The sequence below is a fragment of the Schistocerca americana genome, chromosome 1, assembly GCF_021461395.2.
Source record: "Schistocerca americana isolate TAMUIC-IGC-003095 chromosome 1, iqSchAmer2.1, whole genome shotgun sequence".
Classification (NCBI taxonomy): Eukaryota; Metazoa; Arthropoda; class Insecta; order Orthoptera; family Acrididae; genus Schistocerca; species Schistocerca americana.
In genome coordinates, this window is record NC_060119.1 from 626,824,298 (window position 1) to 626,846,583 (window position 22,286).

Below are 22,286 nucleotides of genomic sequence, written 5' to 3' on the forward strand. Positions count from 1 at the left end.
CGGGGCCGGCCGCATGTCACGGCACAGCAGTCGAATGACAGATACGGAGTTAGTAACATGTAACCCGCTAGTGTTTCTACTTTTGTATATCCACGCAAATTATTAGTGATTAAAGGTTATAACATCCAGGTGCCTCAGAGCACATTCTGTCTCACACGTTCACATCGGCCAGGCTGCATCCAAACTGTGTCAAAGGCAGCTAGAATAAGATGCTCCATTGTCTCCACATCTATAATGGGCTCTGCATACACGATACTTTTGAGGTGGCACCTCAACTAGAAATTGTATGGGTTGAGATCCAGAGAATGATCAGGCCATGCAACTGAACCCCCTCCTCTGATCCATTGACCAGGGAAAACACGATTGAGATGTTGTCTGAACATTAACCGCAAAGTGCACTGGAGCACCATCATGTAGTAGCCATATAACCTTTGGAATCATCAACAGCACTTCTTCCAGCAGGGAAGGCAAACTAACCTGCAAAAAATGCCAATAGTTTCAGCCTGTTAGGAAATGCAGAAGGAAGAATGGTCCTAAAATAGTCACCAATTATCCTGGCCCACACATTCTGACTGCACAAATGCTGATGATTCGCTGTCAGCATACCATGGGGTTCTGCATACTACCCCACAGATGACTGTAAGATGCCTCTCCGCATAAAGGTGGCCTCATTTGTTAATAGGATGGATGACACAAAACCCAGAATCATGCTTACCTGGTGAAGAAACCAGTGACAAAACTGCTCCCAATGTGCAAAGTCTGTCGCTAGTAAGCACTGCACAGCTGTAAGTGATAAGGTTAGTAACAATTGTCATGGAGAATGTTCCACACGGTCATCTGGCTTACCTTGTACTGGTGGACCAACTGCCTGGTACTGACACAGCGGTCACCTTCCACAGTGTTAATCACATTTTCCTCCAAGTCTGGTGTCTGAACATTTTGGGTTCATGCGCATGATGATTTCCTGCTTCCTGAAATGATCCTGTCTCAAACAAATGGTGAAACACTGTTGCAAACATTGAATGCTATGGTTGTCATTGGCAGGAATAGGTCTCCTGATACTACCTTGCTATCTGCCACCCATTGCCATTTGCCTTTCTGTAAGTAAACACCATGTCAGCAAGCTCTCAGTTCGAATCCAGAGCTACTGTATCACATCCTCTACAAGGTAAGCCGGCAAGAGAAGTGAATTGGACACCAATTACTATGGCAGGGGAGGGCACTAGGACATGATGTAAGAGGAACAGTACCATCTTCTAGAAGGAAACCAAGCAGTGGCTGCATGGTACAGCACGTATTAGACAGCAGTCTCTGTAATAAACTATGATTGAATGAATGGTCCCTACCATGGAAACCATACATTTCTAGACATAAGTTCATTAGACCTTTTTTGTTCTGTATCCTCTCATCGATCAATCCCTAGAGTTTGTACACCATGGAAAAAATCACCCTGCATTAGTCAGATAATTTATAGTAGGGGTAGTCTATAATGATTAGTTATTAATTTTCTTTGCATTAATAGTGATGTTTGATTTTTTGCTTTATGCCAATTGGTAGCATGTCAAAGACCTTCACAACAGAATATGGAACCCCATTCTGAGCCACATCTGTCTGTAAATTTTGTCTACCATGTTCTGTGAATGTTCTTATTGAATTCATGTCAGTATAACTGTTACAGACATGGAGACATCACCTAACATTCTAAAATGTTTAAGTTAAACTTTGTCAAAACTTTTCTCAGACTGACTGGCTGCTCAGATACTGGAATGTCAGTTCACATGCTCTTCCCATAAAAACCATTGCTTGACAAATTATGTTATTCACATAAGCATTAAAGTGCTCTATCCCAACTGATGATGAATAACTGCATAAGCTGCTACTTGTGAATCTAAAAGAATGTAGCTTACAGAAGATATAGATAATTTAGAATTTTTTGTTTCTTTTGAATGCTTTTAGCGTTTCCCTGCCACATCTTATAGCTAGTTCAACCATCACCTGTTTTACACTTTTCTGCTGATTAATTTCAGTTTTTTGTAGTAGAAAATGTATTTACCTTCACAGTGCTGAGTGATACAGCATTTTCTGCTCTTTACTCTTTCACCATGTATATCACATCTATTCAGGAGGATCTTGTCATTAGGAGAAATAAAGCTGGCATTCTACAGATCGAAGTGTGGACTGTTAGAACCATTAATCAGGCAGGTAGGTTAGAAAATTTAAAAAGGGAAATGGATTGGGTGAAGTTAGATATAGTGGGAATTAGTGAAGTTCGGTGGCAGAAGGAACAGGACTCTGGGCAGGTGAAAACAAGTTTATAAACACAAAATCAAATAGGGGTAATGAATAAGAAAATAGGAATGTGGGTAAGCTACTATGAACAGCATAGTGAACGCATTATTGTAGCCAAGACAGACACGAAGCTCACACTCGCCACAGTAGTACAAGTTTATATGCTAGTTAGCTCTGCAGATGATGAACAGATTGAAGACATGTATGATGAGATAAAAGAATTATTCAGGTAGTTAAGGGGGATGAAGATTTAATAGGGATGGGGGACTGGAATTCGATAGTAGAAAAAGGAGGATATAAAATGTAGACTGGCAATGGCAAGAAAAACATTTTTGAAGAAGAGAAGTTTGTTAACATCGAATATAAATGTAAGTGGTATAAAGTCTGTTAGGAAAGTATTTGTCTGGAGTGTAGCCATGTATGGAAGTGAAACATGGATGATAAACAGTGTAGACAAAAAGAGAACAGAAGCTTTTGAAATGTGGTGCTACAGAAGAATGTTGAAGATTAGATGGGTAGATCATGTAACCAATGAGAATTGGGGAGACAAGAAATTTGTGGCACAACTTGACCAAAAGAAGGGACAGATACTGAGGTATCAAGGGATCACCAATTTAGTCTTGGAGGGAAGTGTGGAGGGTACAAACCATAGAGGGAGGCCAAGAGATGAATACAGTAAGCAGATTCAGAAGGATGTACATTGCAATAGTAATTCGGGGATGAAGAGGCTTTCACAGGATAGAGTAGCATGGAGAGCTGCATCAAACCAGCCTTCAGGCTGAAGACAACAACAACAAAGTATCACAGAAAATTGTTGTTGGGACTAAACAATTTTATATTAAGAGCATTTGTTCAGCCTTAACTAAAGTCTTGTCTGAATAACACAAGGTACTTAATCAGTTTAGAAGATTTAAATACAAAATAATGATATGAATTAATAGAGGGAAACATTCCATGTGGGAAAAATATATCTAAAACAAAGATGATGTGACTTACCAAAGGAAAGCGCTGGCACGTCGATAGACACACAAACAAACACAAACATACACACAAAATTCAAGCTTTCGCAACAAACTGTTGCCTCATCAGGAAAGAGGGAAGGAGAGGGAAAGACGAAAGGATGTGGGTTTTAAGGGAGAGGGTAAGGAGTCATTCCAATCCCTGAAGCGGAAAGACTTACCTTAGGGGGAAAAAAGGACGGGTATACACTCGCACACACACACATATCCATGTGTCTGTATATGTGTGGATGGATATGTGTGTGTGTGCGAGTGTATAACCGTCCTTTTTTCCCCCTAAGGTAAGTCTTTCCGCTCCCGGGATTGGAATGACTCCTTACCCTCTCCCTTAAAACCCACATCCTTTCGTCTTTCCCTCTCCTTCCCTCTTTCCTGATGAGGCAACAGTTTGTTGCAAAAGCTTGAATTTTGTGTGTATGTTTGTGTTTGTTTGTGTGTCTATCGACGTGCCAGCACTTTCCTTTGGTAAGTCACATCATAGATATGTAAATACAAAATAAACTTGACATGAGAAATTATTGTGGATTTTGAGTGGCTTGGCACTTCATCTGCTTCTCTTCTTAACGTACAACTGCAATGGGCATTGATGTTCTCTAGTGGAGGATGGCGGGCCAGGATGAGTCAAAAGGCACTCAGTGACAGCAGAGTCCCCTTTTTTACCTTCCAGCAGTTTGTATTAGAAGCTTAAGCCCACATCTGTGAGTGTTGTTATGAAGACCCAGTAGCTGCTATGCACGGCATGACAGCGGACAAAACTTGCAATATGAGCATTCCTGGTTGGGCGGCTAAGTTGTATCAGGAGCTGACACAGCCAATGGTGCAACTGGACATACTGGCCACCTGCCCCAGCTGTGGCGAGTGACAGGAGCATAGACGTACAAGTTATGAGTCTCAGTACGGTGTCCGGCTGGTGGTGTCTGGTGCTGGAGGGTGCTCCATGGTGAGGAGGACCTCAGATAGATTGTCAGCCAATCTATCCTGTGGCTGGACTGCCTGCTAGGCAGTCCTGTCAGGAGATCAATGGAGCAGTAGTGGCCTCACAACAGAGGCTGACTTGACTGTCTGCCGATTTGAACCAGTGACCAGGTAGCTAGTATTTATGTGTGCCAAAGTGGGTTTGATGCAGTGTAGCTGCTGCAAATGTCATGCATGCTGTGTGCCTAAGTTTCCTTACATTCAGTAAAATTTTGATCACCAACCGACAGCTGGCGGCAGTGTCTAGATGAATGCTGTGGTGCAATGCTGTTCCAGCATATTGCAGCAAGCAGCTGCCTGCCATAATGAGCTCTGTTGCAGTAGGCTCATGCTGTAACACAACAGCAACCAAAACAATCAGAAATCAACAATCATAAATGCAATTATGTCACCAGCTGATAGGCACACAGTAAATTAACTGATTCTATCAAGGCAAATTTATAACTCACGGGCAGGCCTGCACGTGGGAAGTACACTAGCGCTAATTAATTTCAATACACCTTGGTATTTCAGATTTACAACACAAATAACACATTATTTCTCCCAAAATATAATTATATTAACTTACATGTATATAATACAATCACAATCATTAAATTTTACTTTCATCAGAGTACCCTTCTTTGGATTTAACGACTGCCTCACAAACTCGTGGCATGCGGTCAATCAGTTTTTTTAGGTATTGTGAATCTATATGGTTCCACACATCCTTAACAATATTCCAGAGATGTTTCTTGCTGGACATATTAACTTTCCTGATATATCTGTCCACTTCATCCCAGACCATTTCAATGGGATTACAATTGGGGCTTTGGGACGGTCATACCATATCATTCAGTATTTTCTGTTTTTCCTTTGATGCAATGTAGTTCGTACAGTATGCTGACCGAAGGTAAGGTCATTATCCTTTTGCAAGGTGAACCCTTTCTCTGTTAAGTGCAATCCACTTCATATTGCATGATACTGAAGTATGTGGTGGCACTGCTTCTGATCCATACATCCTTCTATTTTCACAATATCGCCAATTCTATCTCCGGCAAAACATCCCCAAACCATAATAGAACCACCACCGTGTTTAACTGTAGGTAGAACACACTGCTGGGCTACCCTCTCCCCTACAAATTGGTGAACAAATATTCTCCTTCTGGTTCAAAAAATCCCGAACTTTGATTCATCAGAGAATAACACCTTTGTGCACTCTTCTGATGTCCAATTATGATGTTTTCTAGCCTATTCAAGTCTCTTCTGTTTATTTATGAGCCTTAGAAGGGTTTTTCTTGCTGTGACACATTCTTTAAAGCCAGCATCAGTCAGTCTCCTTTTTTGCTGTTGCAACAGATATTGTTGTCGTGTTCATTTCTACCAATTCTGCACGAATTTGGAGTGCTGTTTTGAAACTGTTCCTATTACTGGTAATTCTGATATATTTTCATCACTTTTAGTTGTTTTACGAAGTCATCCTGGTCTTGGTATGTCCTTATTGCTACCTGTTGCCTTCTGGCGGTGAAGGGTGTATTGCACTCCCTCTATAGACACACTACACTGTTTCACAATTTGGCAAATAGATAAACCTGCTTGTCGAAGTTCTACAATTGCGGCATGTTTTTCTATGGATATCTCCACTCATGGAGCCATATTAGCGATGTGCACACTTTGGCGTCATGAAGGAACTGGCGTGCAGGAACCACATGGCTTGCCATTTGCTGCGGACATCACGTCGCTGCAGGGAACAACACAGGTGCACCAAATGCAGCGTCCATCGGCAAATAGGTAAACAAACATATCAGATAGGTATATAATGTTTATATATACAACATTTTTGTTGGATACTATTGTATCTCAACGACCACAAACAAAAATTATGACATGTGTACAACTATTGTACTATTACTTTTCTTCCTCAACCATACCCATGGTGTTAGAACTTATGTAGGCCTGCAGAGAACTAGATGTGTGTACTGGGTGTACTGAAATTAAAGAGTGGTAGTGTACATTTAATATATAATCACATTTTTTGTGGGCAGTGGAACTGAAGCTGGTAAAAACAGCTTTTTTCAAAGAAAACTATTACAGTGACATCTGGAGTTAATAAATGAAATTCAGGGCTGTTGTGGAGCTCCTTTTTATTATTCCAGTGTAGCAATACATTTATCCTTGTATTTGGGTAACATTAAAAATAAGAGCAAATGGTTAATATGTGAATTAAAGGAAAACCTACCACTCACCTATAGCTGACTGATGTGTGGTACATCGAAACATGAAACTGAAATGGTTTTTTTACTAGCTCTCAAGTTCTTGTTCTTTCTCTAGTAGATGTATACACATTCATGCACAGAACCACACACACATAGTCACTGCGAGATCAGATTGTTAGATAGTTACATGTTCCATAGACCATTTGAATGATTCTTTCATTGAAATGGTGTAGAATGAGTTAGTGTACAAGATATGTATATATGGTTAGTGTTAACATTAATGAACACATTATTTTTAGTCTTGCTCTACACTTAAAGCAGGTTTTTTTTAATTACCTGTTACCAGTTTTTAAATAGAAATTTGTCCTTGGAATAGAAGTATTTGTCCAGGAGAAATGATTTTAGGTTAGATTTAAAATTTGCTTTGCTATCTGTGAGACATTTTACGTTCTTGGGAAAATGATAAAAAATTGTTGCTGCATATTGAATTCCTTTCTGAGCCACTGACAGCTTTACTCATGCATAACGAAGGTAATTTTTTCCTCTAGTGTTATAGGTAGGGACATCACTACCCCACTCAAATTGTAATGGATTATTTATAATGAATTTCACTAGCAAATATATGTACTGTGATGGTGTAATTGAAATGCCAAACTCCTGACTTTATCAGCACTTTCAACATTGTTTAAAAATTCAGTCTGTAAGACAGACCATCTATGAAAACTGTTCGTAGGTTTTTCACAGGTTCTCTGTCTTACAAACTGAATTTTTACACAACACTGAAAGTGCTGATAAATCCCAACATAGGAGACTTCATACAAAAAGCAGAGAAATTTAACTAAGTGACTGAGTAGTGTGTCCTATTACACCAGCAAAAAATCAACAAGAAATGTTGACACTAAGAAGGAACAAATCATTGAGTCCTCATGGTAATCTCATGTTAGTTATTCAAGCTCTTCAAGAGCAGATTAGTTCATACATCTGACAACTAATCAATGCATGTCTCTGACAGGCAAAATATCAACATTATGGAAAAAGGCATACATAATTATTTTAAGGAAGGGAGAGGACAACAGTCCTCTAGCTGCAATAGACCAATTTATCTGCTAGACACTTTTGGACATATGCTAGAAAAATTGTTACCTAGTAGACTGTTGTATCGACTCCTCATCAGTTCACTTTAGAAAAGTGAAGTAAATATAGGATGCTCTAAATGAGGCAATATTTATCAAGATACCTTTATCAAGAAATGCTCCATGCAAATACATAGCAATCATAATGATAGTCAATGCTGGGGCATTTGACAACATTTGCTGGCTGGCACTTTATGACCCTGAAAGCGTATGTTTGCCTGCTCGCCCTACAGCTCTAAACAACTATCACACGTGCTGTTGCCAGGGCAGGAGGCAAACTGGCATATCCAGATCAGCAGTCAACCATAAAAGTCTCCAAATGCTGTCACAACACTCCATTTGTGATTCTGAGTTCTGGCATTTGATGCTAAATACACTCCTAGAAAATCAGTCAGTCATAGGTCAGGTGGAATATGACAATGATGTAATGATACTTGTGAATGGTAGTTCAAGAAGAAATCTGGGAACAGGTGGTAAGAGGTGCACAACTGGTAACCTGGAGTAAAGTAGTGCCTCAAAAAACTATATACATTGAGCTAAAAGTCCACCTATTAAGACATCTAGTACGTGACTTAATAACATGTTCATAAAAGAAAAACTGTATCTATACCCAAATATTTAGCGTCTTTGTAAATGAGCAATTCAGTTTCATATAGGAGAAGTGGGTATGTGAGGCAGAAAAGTAATGTAAAATATAATAAGCCTAGCCAGGTGCAATTATAAGCTGCCAGTACAAACATGATTTATCACAAGGCTATTTTTACTGTTTTTGTGTAAGTGCCTGGGCTAAGAGGCTGCTATAGGACACAACAGCACAAACAGTGAACAGAGTGCTAATGGGGAGGGAGAGGGATATTTCTAATTGACACACAGACGAAAGCAGCCATGTACTGGTACAAAGGGAAAGACTACCTTCAAGTTCAGAATCTCGTATCAGCTAAGAAAACTGAACTTAATCAATATAAAAGTTTAAACAGAAGAACTGCAGTAGTTTAAAAGAAAAACACCTTTCACATGCTGCACATTAAGTTTTACAGTATTTAACTTATGCAGGCAGATGTGTTTCATTTTAATTACAAGGCATCTTCAGTGGGTGTCAGAACAGCATTTATTTCGTTACTTGCTTTGTAACTAAGATTAAATGTGTCTGGATGCACAAGCTAAATAAAAATGTGCAGCATGCAAAAGGTGTTTTTCTTTTAAACTACTGCAGTTTATATACAGCTGCTGAGAAAATAGCGACAAAAGAAACTTGTTAAACAGAATAATTTCTAATTGGTGATTATAAAAACCACAGTGGACAATGAGGGAGGAAAAGGTGGTAGATGAATTAGCTCATAAGATCTGACAGGGTAATACAAACCACAAAGCAAAACCTAGTAAGAAACTGGGTCCTCAGCCTCTGGCAGGAATGACAGACTGATTTTGTAGATGGCAGATGAATCTGCAGCTTCTCTGCAAATGACCAAGACTGGATTACAATTTGTGAACCCCTCAAGAGGACTGATCCAGTAGGCCATAGTCCATTTGCCATGTTTTAGGCTTACAAGGAAAGAAACAAATGAATGTGTCTGCTAATAAGAGGGCACTTCATGCACAAATGTGGCTATGGCTGTGAGGCAAGAGCTTTCCCATGCTTAAAACATCACATTTTAGATTCTGCACCATGAGTCCAGACCAGCAACAAATTTGCTTGTGCAGTGACCACAAAGGCATGGAAGGTACATCAACATTTGAACCAACAATTTCTCCTCACACTGTAATAGTAGCACCACAGTAGCACTTCTTTGAGCCCAAGTAGTTTGAGATTGGGATGATTCAGTTCATTATTCAGCAATAATCGACACTGGATGACATAGTGTGCCCATGGAGCTAGGAAATTGTCACCTACAACCAGAGAACACAAGAGAAAAGTGTGCAGACAAAGACTATTATTTAACATTAAACAGATGAAAAATTCAGGTTCCTTCCCTTTGTCCTCTGCCTTACCCACAGAGCAGGCAGAGAGCTGGCAGACTGGGAGTGACACCAAGTGATGTGAGGAATTTCAAATGCAAAAACTATTAAAGAGATGGACAGTTCTCTGCAAAAATATACAGCATAATATAGTAAAATAATAATGTGGAGGTAAATATACGTGACTTAGTAGTAGCAATAATGATGGCGATGGTGGTAATATTAGCACTAATAGTAATATTTTGCTATATTTGTGACTGTAAAGTTATTATTTAACTTACATAAATGTAGAAATATAGTAGTAGGCAGAAAAATAGCCTATTGTAGATTACTAGGTAAGAGGTTATTACGTAATGCAAATAATTATATTTTGTACAAGGCTGTTTGCAAACAGCTGAAACTGGTAATGATTCTAATAAATTTCTGTTACTATCTAAGAAAAATGAGAAGAAATGTAACATAACAAAATGTTATGGTACTTATACTTAGGACACAAAGGTCATGAGATAGCACTAGTATCGTGTACACAATGTATAAAAGGGCAGGTCATTGGTAGAGCTGTCATTTGTACTCATGTGATTCACGTGAAAAAGTTTCTGATGGGATTATGGCTGCACAGTGGGCATTAACAGACTTTGAATACAGAATGGTAGTTGGAGCTAGACCTGTGGGACACTCCCATTTCAGAAATCGTTAGGGAATTCATATCCCAGGATGCACAGTGTCAAGAGTGTGCTGAGAATAGCAAATTTTGGCCATTATCTGTCACCATGGACAATGCAGTGGCTGATGGCTTTCACTTAACGATCAAGACTGGAAGTGTTTGCATAATTGTCAGTACTAACAGAGAAGCAACATTGAGTGAAATAACTGCAGAAATCAATGTAGTGTGCACAGTGAGCATATCCATTTGGACAATGTGGTGAAATTTGGCATTAATGGGTTGTGGTTGCAGATGACCGATGCAAGAGCCTTTGTTAAGAACATGACATCGCATGTGGTGCCTCTCCTGGGTTTGTGACTGGAAAACTGCGGCCTGGTAAGGTGAGTCCTGATTTCAGTTGGTAAGAGTGTGGCACACACCCCACAAAGCCATGCACCCAAGTTGTCAATAAGGCACTGATTATGGCTCGATAATGGTGTGGGCTGTGTTTAAGTGGGATGGACTGGGTCCCCTGGTCCACCTAAACCGGCCATTGACTGGAAATGGTTATGTTCGGCAACTTGGAGACCATTTGCAGCCATTCTTGGACTTCATGTCCCCAAACAACATTCGAATTTTTATGGATGATAATGCATCATGTCACTGGACAACAATTGTTTGTGATTGGTTTGAAGAACATTGTAGACAATTCGAATGAATGATTCGGCCACCCAGATCACCCGACATGAATCCCATTGAACATTTACGAGACGTAACAAGAGGCCAGTTCATGCAAAAAATCCTGCACCAGCAACACTTTTGCAATTACGGATGGCTATAAAGTCAGCATGACTCAATGTTTCTGTAGTGGACTTCCAATGACTTGTTGAGTTTATGCCACATTGAGTTGCTGCACTATGCCGGACAAAAGAAGGTCCAACACGATATTGGGAGGTATCCCATGACTTTTATCACCTTACTGTATAGTGTTGTTACCCTTTTCAACATACAATGACTTATAACTGGTTTAAAAAATCCACACAGTAGAAATGTCAAAAATGCTTTCAGCCACAGCCTTAATCAAGCAAAAGAGAAGCACACACCATTTATACACACAAGCAAGCACACCTCAGCACACATGACCACCAGCTCCAGCATCTTGGCCCAAGGGCAGTTGTGTGCATGAGCTGTGCTTCCTTGTGTGTATGAATGGTGTGTGTTTCTGTTTTGCTGATAAAGGCTGTGGCCAAAAGATTTATGTAAGTGTCTTTTAATTGTGCCTCTCTGCAACTTAATGTGTCTTCTTTACAGTAAGTAGCAATCTGTCTCTTCCTACATTGTTGATATTCTTACATGGAGTTTGCACTGTTTGATTTTATCAAACACAGAAGAAAATAGATAATAATCAAAATTTCTGGATATCATAAACCTATTTTACATTTGATGGTGTCATTGCTTCCAAATGCTAACTTGGAGCATTGTTCATTATGACTGCTGTGGCTTCTCATATAGAATGTAATGACAGTTTCTTCAGTGACTCTATCAGACAGGTTACTTCTCAAGTTCATGCTACATAGTTGTGGCCAACTCATGCTGCAACACCAGGGCAACATAATGTTGTATCTGTGTTTTTATGAAGCAGTTCGCGCTGAGGAAGACATTGCTCACATGCTTAGCAGTGATTTCAGTCTAGTGGCTGTTGACTGCTCAGTGCCTAAAGTCAGTGGTGTGCATTCATGGCAAACAACTGAAGCACTTCTTTGGTAATAATACCTGCTATGATACATTATGTATTTATAACCACACATTTATTCAAGACTATCTACATAAAACCCTTAATTTCTTTGAAACACATAGAACCAATGCGATGATCACATTACATTATTAATAGAGCACCTGTGAGCTGAGTCAAAGCAATATCTGTGCAGCTTAGCTAAGCAGTGAGAGAGTTGTGCACGCAGCTCTGTTGGCTGTGTGCCATGGGCACATTTTTTTTGTCACAACCAAACATAGCTTTGGGTAGCGAGACACTTGCATGCACACCTCTGTTGACCCACAGGCCTCGTGCGTGTTTTTAGCCATAAGCAATGGTAGCTTCAGACAGGCATATAACGTGTAATGGAGTGTATTAGTAATAGTAAAGTACTATAATGCTCTGTTTGCAAGTTTGCCAAAAGTATGTAGAGGTGCCTGGTGGTATCTAGTGATATAATGCAGAACTATGTGTACATGTATTACAAAAGAGCTTTCATCTAAGCCATTTTGTGTGCATTCTTTCTCAGAAACGGAGGAGATAATTGAAAATGGATGGTCAACACCAAAACTAACAAACTTGGTTCAAAAGACCAATAGATTCACTAACGGAAAATCAATAAATTCACTAGGCTTTTAGGGTAAATTTATACCAAATGTGATGTGTCAGCCAGTAGCAGTGAGCTAAAGTGGTGTTTCAATGGTATTGGCTGTTGTTCGGAAATGACAGAAATGATAATAGCACTGTTATACCACATTTTGTCTTAAATCACCATCCAAATACTGGAGTCAAAAATATTTTTTAACTTGCTTGATGGACTTGCTGCTTATTTTTTTCAAGATCTTCTAAACCAATTAAATTTTTGGACACAGTTTTGCAATGTTGTCTTCCAAACACCTGTCCAGTGAGATTAAATTAGACTGGATTAGGTGTACTTTTCATTCCAACTTGATTCACAGTGAGGAGACAGATTCTCTGGGATATGAACCATGTCAGACAATAAGAATACAGAAAAATACAAATGAGACAGAATTACTCATCAAGATTAGTGAACGCTATGTGCAAGAACAGAAATAAACTTTGTAATGTGTTAAGTGCCATGCTACAGCACCCTCAAGAAATTGACTCAGATATTTTAGGACCAATTAAGGTATTTTTGGTACTTTGAGAAGACTTCGAGTTTGTTTCATTCTTGAACACATGTGACAAAATATTTACCTTTCCATGATGTGCTGTTCAACATCCTGCAGAACCAACCAAGTGATATCCTGTACTGTGAACAAAAAATCCAAGAAACTTACCACTCCTCAGTTGCACTATGTGATGACTGTGAACAAGTTTTCCAAGAAACTGTCTCTCAAGTAGGAATACGTTCAAAGAAGAAAAATATTGACTATAAATGCACCTATTGCAAAGTGTTTGATAACATTGATACCCATTTGAATTTAAGATTTCAAGAGTATTCTAAATTGAAATTTTCAAATTTATTGTTTCATGTAAACTACGGGCAATACTCTAACCATTTGTCCTACTGCAGCTTCCAAAATCCTATAGTTTCATATGGAATGTTCGCCAAAGCCATTCGAGTGATAAATGATCTGACAGTAGTTCACATTAGTGAAGAGTTTAGGAACAAAACCATGAGTGAACCTGCAAAACTACTCAGCAGTAATTCAATTTCAAACAAAAGTTTTGAACAGTATAATATGTTAATATCGTTACTATATACAATTCATGGAGTACACTTTCAGTAAAAAGGCTGTTTTCTTCTATGATGAGAGAAATAAAAGCTACTTTCTTAATTCTATTGGAGAACAGAGACTGTCTCATCTTTCAATTGAAGTTTGCCTACTAGTAGAACTCAGAAAGAAAGATCATCTGTTTGAGGAGGTGGCTACCAAATTTCCTTTCCAGGAGAAAAGAATGGAATTTCAATTCCATTGATCTCACAGAGGTACTCGGTCTACCAAAGTGTCAAGATAGAGATTAAAGCCAGATACTAGTTATTTTCTACAAAAGTTCGGTTTAGTAATATTGTGGATATTATTGAGATGAGCCTGTTCCCTGATTTACTATTGTTTACTTAAAATTGTAATATTAACATGATTAATTAATAAATTAATGAATATTTAATAAGAGTATATTAATGCTATAATAATATAATTATAATATTCCGTGCTTCAGCTTTCAGAATGGAAACTCTGCCGTGAGTGTTTACTTTTACACCATCCATGGCTCTCCAGTATTATTTATTTTATAAGTTTGCTTTTATTTTATTCAGTGTTTATTTCATTCTGGTGTTTCACAGTTTCATGTGGTATCATTCTGTTTTGCTTTGTTTCAGTAAGTTATGTGTACTTTACAATGTGTTCAGTGAGAGTTTGTCACTGGGACAAATATTCAACCAATTAAAGTTAAATTAAAATAACATCTAAGCCAGATGTCATTTAGTTAATGCAGTCTTGTCTTTTTCACACTTTTAACAAACTCATTCCCTCTAAATCAAATCTTTGAGTTGAGCTCCAAAGTGGAATGTCATAAGAGATCATAACCATAGTAGACTTCTGAACTATAGTTGCACCAAAGAGACCAGATCATTCATTCACCTTTAAGGATGTTTATAATAACTGGTGTCATAATGTGATGTTTATATACATCAATAGCTACAACACTACAGTATTTATACATGGTTCTTTGTACAATTAAGTAATAGTTATGGTACAAGAAGGGATTAACTTAAGTTGTAACTTTAATAATAAACTTTGTTATACAAGGTAACTTTTATTTACAAATCTAATATAGTGTGATGCAATGAATCACTCACAATGAATTAGATTAACAACATTCCTATGCCAGAATCAAAATTTCAAGTTATCTATTATACATTCTTCAAATTCTTTCAATGTATAAAATGCATTACCTTTTAACCATTTCGTTATTAGCCTTTTGAATTAATTCAAAAGCACTTGAGACATTTGAATTTATTCAGAGACACTGAGTGTGCTTTTTTGGGTAATTTGTTAAAATATAAGAAATTAAAATATGAGGGATTACTGTGATATAATTTATTATATTATTTAAAACTAATGTGGGTTTTTGGTAGTCGGGAACAGAACTTGCCAATTGCATGTCTGTTTGTTGTGTTATGGTGATTAAAGTTATCCAGATTTCCTTTAGCATATACTAGGCAACTACAGGGGGCGGACAAAAATATGGAAACACAAAAACCACAACACATTACCACACCTAATATGGTGTAAGAAAACTGTTGGCATTCTAAACAGCTTCCAGTCATCTTGGACTGGATAAATACTGGTCCAGTATGTTTTTTAAGGGACTCTTTATATCACTCTCCCTGCAAAATAGTGACAAATTCAGGCAACAATGATGAAGGTGGATAGCAATCATGCACCCTTCTCTCCAAAGCAGACCACAAAGGCCCAATGACACTGAGATCTGGTGACAGTGGTAGCCATGGGAGATGCAACAATTCATCCTCAGGGTCAAAAAAGGAATCCTGGACGATGCAAGCTGGGTGAACAGGAGCCCTGTCAATTTTGAACCACAGCATCACCATTGGGCTACAAACATTGTATGATGGGGTGGATCTGGTTAGCCAAAATGGCCACACAATTCTTGACAGTAATGTGATCTCAGACTATCCATGGGGCCCATGGAATACCATGATATGGCTGCCCAAATTATCATGGAACCCTGCAAGTTTCACTCTTGGGGCGTAATCTTGGCCATAAGTTGGAAACAGCATGAAACATGACTCAACTGACCAAATACTTCCATTGCTCCATAGTCCAGGTTTTATGGCTATGGCATTCCATTTTTCTGTTATGGGCATTTGCATCACTGAATTGTGGTTCTGTAATTCCAGCTCACCCTGCAATTCACAACTTATGGAGATCCCTTTTTGTTGTTTTGGTGCTGATTGGGTTATGAGTGTGACATTCAGTTTTGCAGTGGCCTTTTCAGCTGTCACCCTCTTATTTTTCGTCACAATCTTCTTCAATGACCGTCTGTCACAATCACTCAACCCACACTTTTCTATGCGTTGTTACTTAGTTGATGAAGTTTTTCCCACTTTCCCCATATGTGGTATAAATCTTCAATATTATGCCTCTTGAAACACCGAACGCTTCAGCTACATACAATACGAGCACATACAATACAAGCACCAACAATTTGCCTACATTTGAAATCACTTAACTCCCACATGATGTACTCAAAACTACACAGAACACTGTTCTGACTATGACTGACACTTGCAATGTGTGGAGGACATTGCAAATGTGCCATTTGTGGTCAAATAGGTCGCACTAACTTTCACGCTTCATTAGTATGCATTTATCATGGTGTTCCTATATTTTTGTCCAACCCCTGTAAAAACATACATGCTAGGGACTGTCATGATATTCATTTCCTTGAAGCAGTGTGCATAAATGATTCCTATGGTGTCAGTCTTGCAATGCATATGATAGCCTTTTTTGTCATTTAAATACAGTCTTTGATCCAGGTGAGTTTCCTCACAGCAGACTTCTAAATGTCAGATGGAAACTCAAGAAAGCAAAGTATGCAAATTGAAAGAGTGTTCCACTAATAGGGTCTCTCAGCTTATGCAGCAGATAAATCACATGTGAGAGTCTAGTGCATAGTTTACCTGTGTTTACATTCCAGCTAAGACTGTAGTCAGTATGGTAGCCAAGAAGTTACACTGGTTTAGTTTCCTGTTTAGGGGCATTTAAATTAAATGCAATGTTTTTTATTTTGCTGTCACTCTAATGCCTGAAATGAGGAATAAGACTCTGTAAGTTTTCATAATGATTAATAGAGAATACACATACTGCTTAATAGTTTCTTTCTGTGGAGTTCCTATTGAGGCATGAAATAGTTCTCCATTTGTTCTGTTTCTGCTCATTCAATTGCCATTAGATCTGTGTGAGTCTTATGATTCCTGAATGGACAGAAAAGTTTACAGGCACTCCTGCTGATACTTAACACTACCACATTTCCATATTTTTACACAGCCATGACATGAGCCCCATGCAATGTCACACACCTGATACATCAATTGCTGAACAGATAAGGGAGCATTCCCAACTGTCAGTTCAATTTCTGAACTGACAAGAGAACATTTCCAAGTTTCAATAAACAATATTGCTTGGCTGGTGCATAGAGGGGACGAATATCACAATAAGTATCTTTTTTTCTTTTTTCCCAATTTTATTTTTAAGGGGTAAAACTCACCCCAAAAGGTAATTTAGCATATTAGGTTTGGAGGCAATATCTTCAAAATGATGATATATAAAAAATGTTTCTCATATAAAAGTTGATATGTAATTAACACTCTTGAAAACTGTATAACTGAATTATGTAATAATTTGAAATTTTGTAAAGCATGCCACCACTAAACATTCATTATTAATCGAGTTATTTATTTTATTTATAATTGTTTCTTATTTCAAATGGTTATTTTACATTTTACTTTTTTTTTGTTTACTGTTTCATATACATGTATTTCTTAATTGAAAACAAAACTAACTCATTATTATGATACAAAATCATTACAATAATGATAACTTGTAAATAAATTCTTAAAACTTAATATTTTCTTATACCATGCACAGCTGGATGGGTGAGGACAGTGACTAACGAAGGTCGAGGCCAGTAGGGTTACGGGAACATAGGATGTATTGCAGAGAATGTTCCTATCTGCACAATTCAGAAAAGCTGGTGTTGGTGGGAAGGATCCATATGACACAGGCTGTGAAGTAGTCATTAAAATGAAGGATGTCACGTTTGGCAGAGTGTTCAGCAAACAGGGTAGTCCACTCGTTTCCTGGCCACAGTTCATCGGTGGCCATTCATCTGGACAGACAGCTTGTTGGTTGTCATGCCTACATAGAATACAGCTCAGTGGTTGCAGCTTAGCTTGTAGACCACATGACTGGTTTCACAGGTAGCCCTGCCTTTGATGGAATAGATGATGTTAGTGACTGGACTGGAGTAAGTGGTGGTGGGAGGACACAGGTCTTGCATCTAGATCTATTACAGTGCTATGAATCATGAGGTAAGGGATTGGCAGCAGGGGTTGTGTAAGGATGGACGTGTATATTGTGTAGGTTCGGTGGATGGCGGAATACCACTGTGGGAGGGATTGGAAGGATAATGGGCACGACATTTCTCATTTCAGGGCATAATGAGAGGTAATCAAAACCCTTCTGGAGAATGTAATTCAGTTGCACCAGTCCTGGGTGGTACTGACTTAAGAGGGGAATGCTCCTCTGTGGAACTTTGGGAGGTGGTGGGAGACTGGAAAGATAAGGCATGGGAGATTTGTTTTTGTGAAACGTTGGGAGGATAATTACAGTCAGTGAAGGCTTCAGTGAGACCTTTGGTCTATTTCAAGAGGGACTGCTCGTCACTGCAGATGTGATGACCGCAGGTGGCTATGCTGTACAGAAGGCACTTCTTGGTATGGAATGGGTGGCAGCTGTCGAAGTGGAGGTATTGCATGTGATTAGTAGGTTTGATATGGATAGAGGTACTGATGTAGCCATCTTTTAGGTGAAGGTCAGCATCTAGGAAGATGGCATGTTGGATTGAGTAGGACCAGGTGAAGCAAATGGGGGAGAACCTCAACAACTTCTCCCTCACTGGAAAAGAAAACATCTTTCAAATATCTTTTGACATGGTCAGACATTTGTTTACTATATTTCAATGCTGTTACAAGGACATTTGGGGCTTCAAAAAGAGAATCTTGAATTCTCTGTCCAAACTCAACATTAGTTTCTTTTAAAACTATGAAAGGGTGTCAGTGTGAGAAAACCATTTTGATCATCATATCTGAGGACAAGACAGGTACAGACATGCTACATCTATGGATTTCGATGTTGGAAGAACCTCATGAGAAGATTTTCCGATACAGTTCTGTTGAATGATTTTGATGTGTCTCCACTTTAGAGACAGTATAATTAAGGTACAGTCACTAGTACATAATCAATTATTTTTACAAAGGCTTACCATGGTGATGAAATATGCCTCATACATATTAGATATTTAGAGGACCACCAGCGACAATTTGAAATCCTACTGAATTTGTTTTATATTGTGCTCTCCATTATGTATATAATGTGAAGAAATTTCAATCATTTTATGTGCACAGTATAAGAAAACATTATTTTTAAGCATTTGTTTATGAACTATCAATATTGTAATAATTTTGTATCATAATAATGAATTATTATTTTCAATTAAAAAAATACGCATATGCCAAACTGTTAACTAAAAAAGTTTAAAATGTAAAATAACAATTTTAAGCAGAAACCAAATGTAACTAAAATAAATAACTAGGCTAATAATGAACGTTTAGATATTTTAATCAGGTATGTTGAAAATACTCTGACAGCGCATTATGTACAGCTTATTTTCCAGAAATGGTATTTCAGAAACCAGCTTTATTGCATATGGATGTATGTAGCTTGGAACCTTTTTTAATTTAGGATGTAGCAAAAGTTTCCATTTTTCAAAATCAATTATTGGTGATGGGATAGCTTGCAAAAATTCAAATTATTACATAATTCAATTATACAGTTTTCAAGAACGTTAATTACATATCAACTTTTATATGAGAAAGATTTTTTATGTATCACACTTCAAGTATATTTGCTCCAAACCAAATACAGTAAATTACCTTTTGGTGTGTGTTTTACCTCTTAAAAGGGAAACTCGGCAAAAAAAAGATGTTGCATTATTTTCCCTTCTACACACCCATCAAGTTTCATCAAGATCATTTATTGACAATTAGGAATGTTCCCTTGTGAGTGACATGGAACACAAAATTCATATTTGCAATTAATACAGGGAAATGGTTCGGAACAACGAGAGGTTGCTCTTACTGAAGAGTGGGTAGATTTTTAAAGTTTTGGCTAAGTGACAACCAACAGCCATTAAGTAACTGAAAAAAAGGCATTTTTAACCGTCAGCTGATTATTTTACAATCTATACGTCTACCGGTTTCAGTCCTGGACCATCTTCACAGGACCTAAGGTGAAAACAGATCAGGCAAAAAGAAAAAGAAAGGGTTGATTTTATGTCACCTACACCTTTGTAGGTAATGGATGATATAGTGGTTTAAGAGTAAGCAGCTAATTTTATAACCTTTGTTGTAATTTGGCATAGGTACAACATGACAAGTAGACTGAACACAACTTTATTCCACAGAAGCAATAACAACTTGAACACAGTATTAAGTAACATCACTCACACACACACACACACACACACACACACACACACACACACACACAATGCCACACTTGTGGCTTTTTGGAAGTATGTACATGCGTCACTGCATTCCTCTTCTCTTAAGGTGATCAAAGCTCACAGATTCTTGAGACATCCATGCTGTCCTTACCCGCTGGGCCCTGACTAAGCAGTGTTCTGCTTCTGCAGTGGGAGGATTCAGTCTGAAGTGCTTCAGGTGTGGACGCATTCTGTACCCAGCCTCCCATGTCAAGCCATACAGCAACACCAGTGACACCAGGTCTGTTTCCATGTCAACCTCAGGCATCAGCTCTACTAAGCATGCTCATGATGCTGATGATACTTGTATCAGAAGTTGCTCAGGAATTGGTGACAGAATTCCTGACAATTTTGTCAGAAGCAGTAGAGGGACTGCTGGTTTGGCTACCAAGGATGGATGCCCTCGCTCACTTGGGAGTGGAGAACCGGCAGCAGCAGGTGATGTGACAACTGATGTGGACAGCCTCAGAGGCAATTATGTGACACCAGGAGGTGCCCGGTCATCCACGTGAAGGCAAAGCTGGTCATGGTGCCTCAAGCAGAGGCTATCCTACATGTGGATGTTGCAGAGATGCCTCCTCCGGCATCTGACAATGACAGCTGGAATCTATATAGGGCCTTGTCCGAAACCACGTGCCCAGACAGCCACATCTAGCTGGAAGAGGTGTGGCAGCTATACGGTCCATCCAGGTGGAGGACACAGGAGGTGTAGCAGAGTCCTCAGCTGGTGCCCATGGAGTAGCTCCACCAGGCTCTCCTCGCCAAATGGCATAAAACGATACGAGGAGAGAAACCGATTTATGGCAATGTCAGACAAAGAGTTGGCAACGTACTTTTTCATCTGAGTTTTGAATGTTAGCGCTAGGTGTTCCACTTCAGCACTAGATTGCGGATGGAACAGCAGGGTTAGGATGTGACGGATACCATGGAAATCACAGAATGCCTCAGAGTCTTGTGATGAAAATTGTGGACCATTATTGGACACTAATATCATGGGTAAGCCTTTGAGCAAAAAAATTGTGGACAAGGCCGCAACAGTGACAGTTGTGGATGTGCAAACATAATGAACGACATAAGGAAAATAAGAATATGCAATAACAGCCAACAAGCATTGAGAAAGGGGCCAGCGAAATCCATATGTGTATGGTCCCATGCATGCCATGGCTTCGGCCAAAGAGACAAAGACGCCCAGGGAGTCGCTTGGCGCTTTGCACACTGTGAACAGGAGGCAGCCATATAGGTAACATCACCCTCCAAGCTTGGCCAAAATATGTGTTGATGGGCCAACACTTTTGTGCATTATACACCCCAATTATCTGCATGTAATAAACAGAGAACCTCCGAAGGATGCACTAAGGAGATCACTACCTGAGGGACCACATGACCTGCATCTAAACACAGAATACCATCCACAACAGAGAATCGATGTTGAAAGATATAATATTCATGGAGGGGGTCGAACACATGAGAAGATGGTGAATCCGGCCAACCATGTTGTACAAATGTTATGACCTTCCATAAAACAGAATCCAAAGTTACATCCTTCATGATCTGTGTGCTAGTTATAGGAAAACCATCAACTGTCTCCTGTTCAGAGACTTCTATGTCGAAACAATGCAATTCCTCCTGATCAAATCCTGAAGATCCGGACCAGCCAGCAGGCAGGACAAAGCATCACCATTTACATGTTGATTTGTAGGGCAAAAAGGAATCTTGTAGCTGTAATGTGAAATGAAAAGAGTCCAGTGCTGAATGCAATGTGCCACTTTATCAGGTAATGATGCAGAAGGACCGAGTAAGGAAACCAATGGTTTGTGATCGGTGACCAGACGGAATTTGGTACCATAGAGAAAAACATGGAATTTCTTCACAGCATATACAATAGACAAAGCTTCCTTTTCTATCTGAAAATACCTAGTTTGAGCAGGAGTCATCATTTTTCAGACATAAGCAATACGCCACTAGGAGCCATCAGGATATCTATGAGCCTGTACCACCACCAATCTGTAC

General features: G+C 38.9%; 1 protein-coding gene across 1 annotated transcript in view; it reads left to right on the forward strand.

The window, feature by feature from the left end:
• Window positions 1-20,723, forward strand: part of LOC124583543 (zinc finger protein 26-like) — a 56,338-nt gene extending 35,615 nt beyond the window's left edge. Inside the window, exon 4 of the mRNA XM_047131338.1 lies at window positions 20,478-20,723. Coding sequence (XP_046987294.1) covers window positions 20,478-20,723 — 246 coding nt within the window. The remainder of the gene's footprint in view (window positions 1-20,477) is intronic.
• The last annotated feature ends 1,563 nt before the right edge of the window (window positions 20,724-22,286 follow it).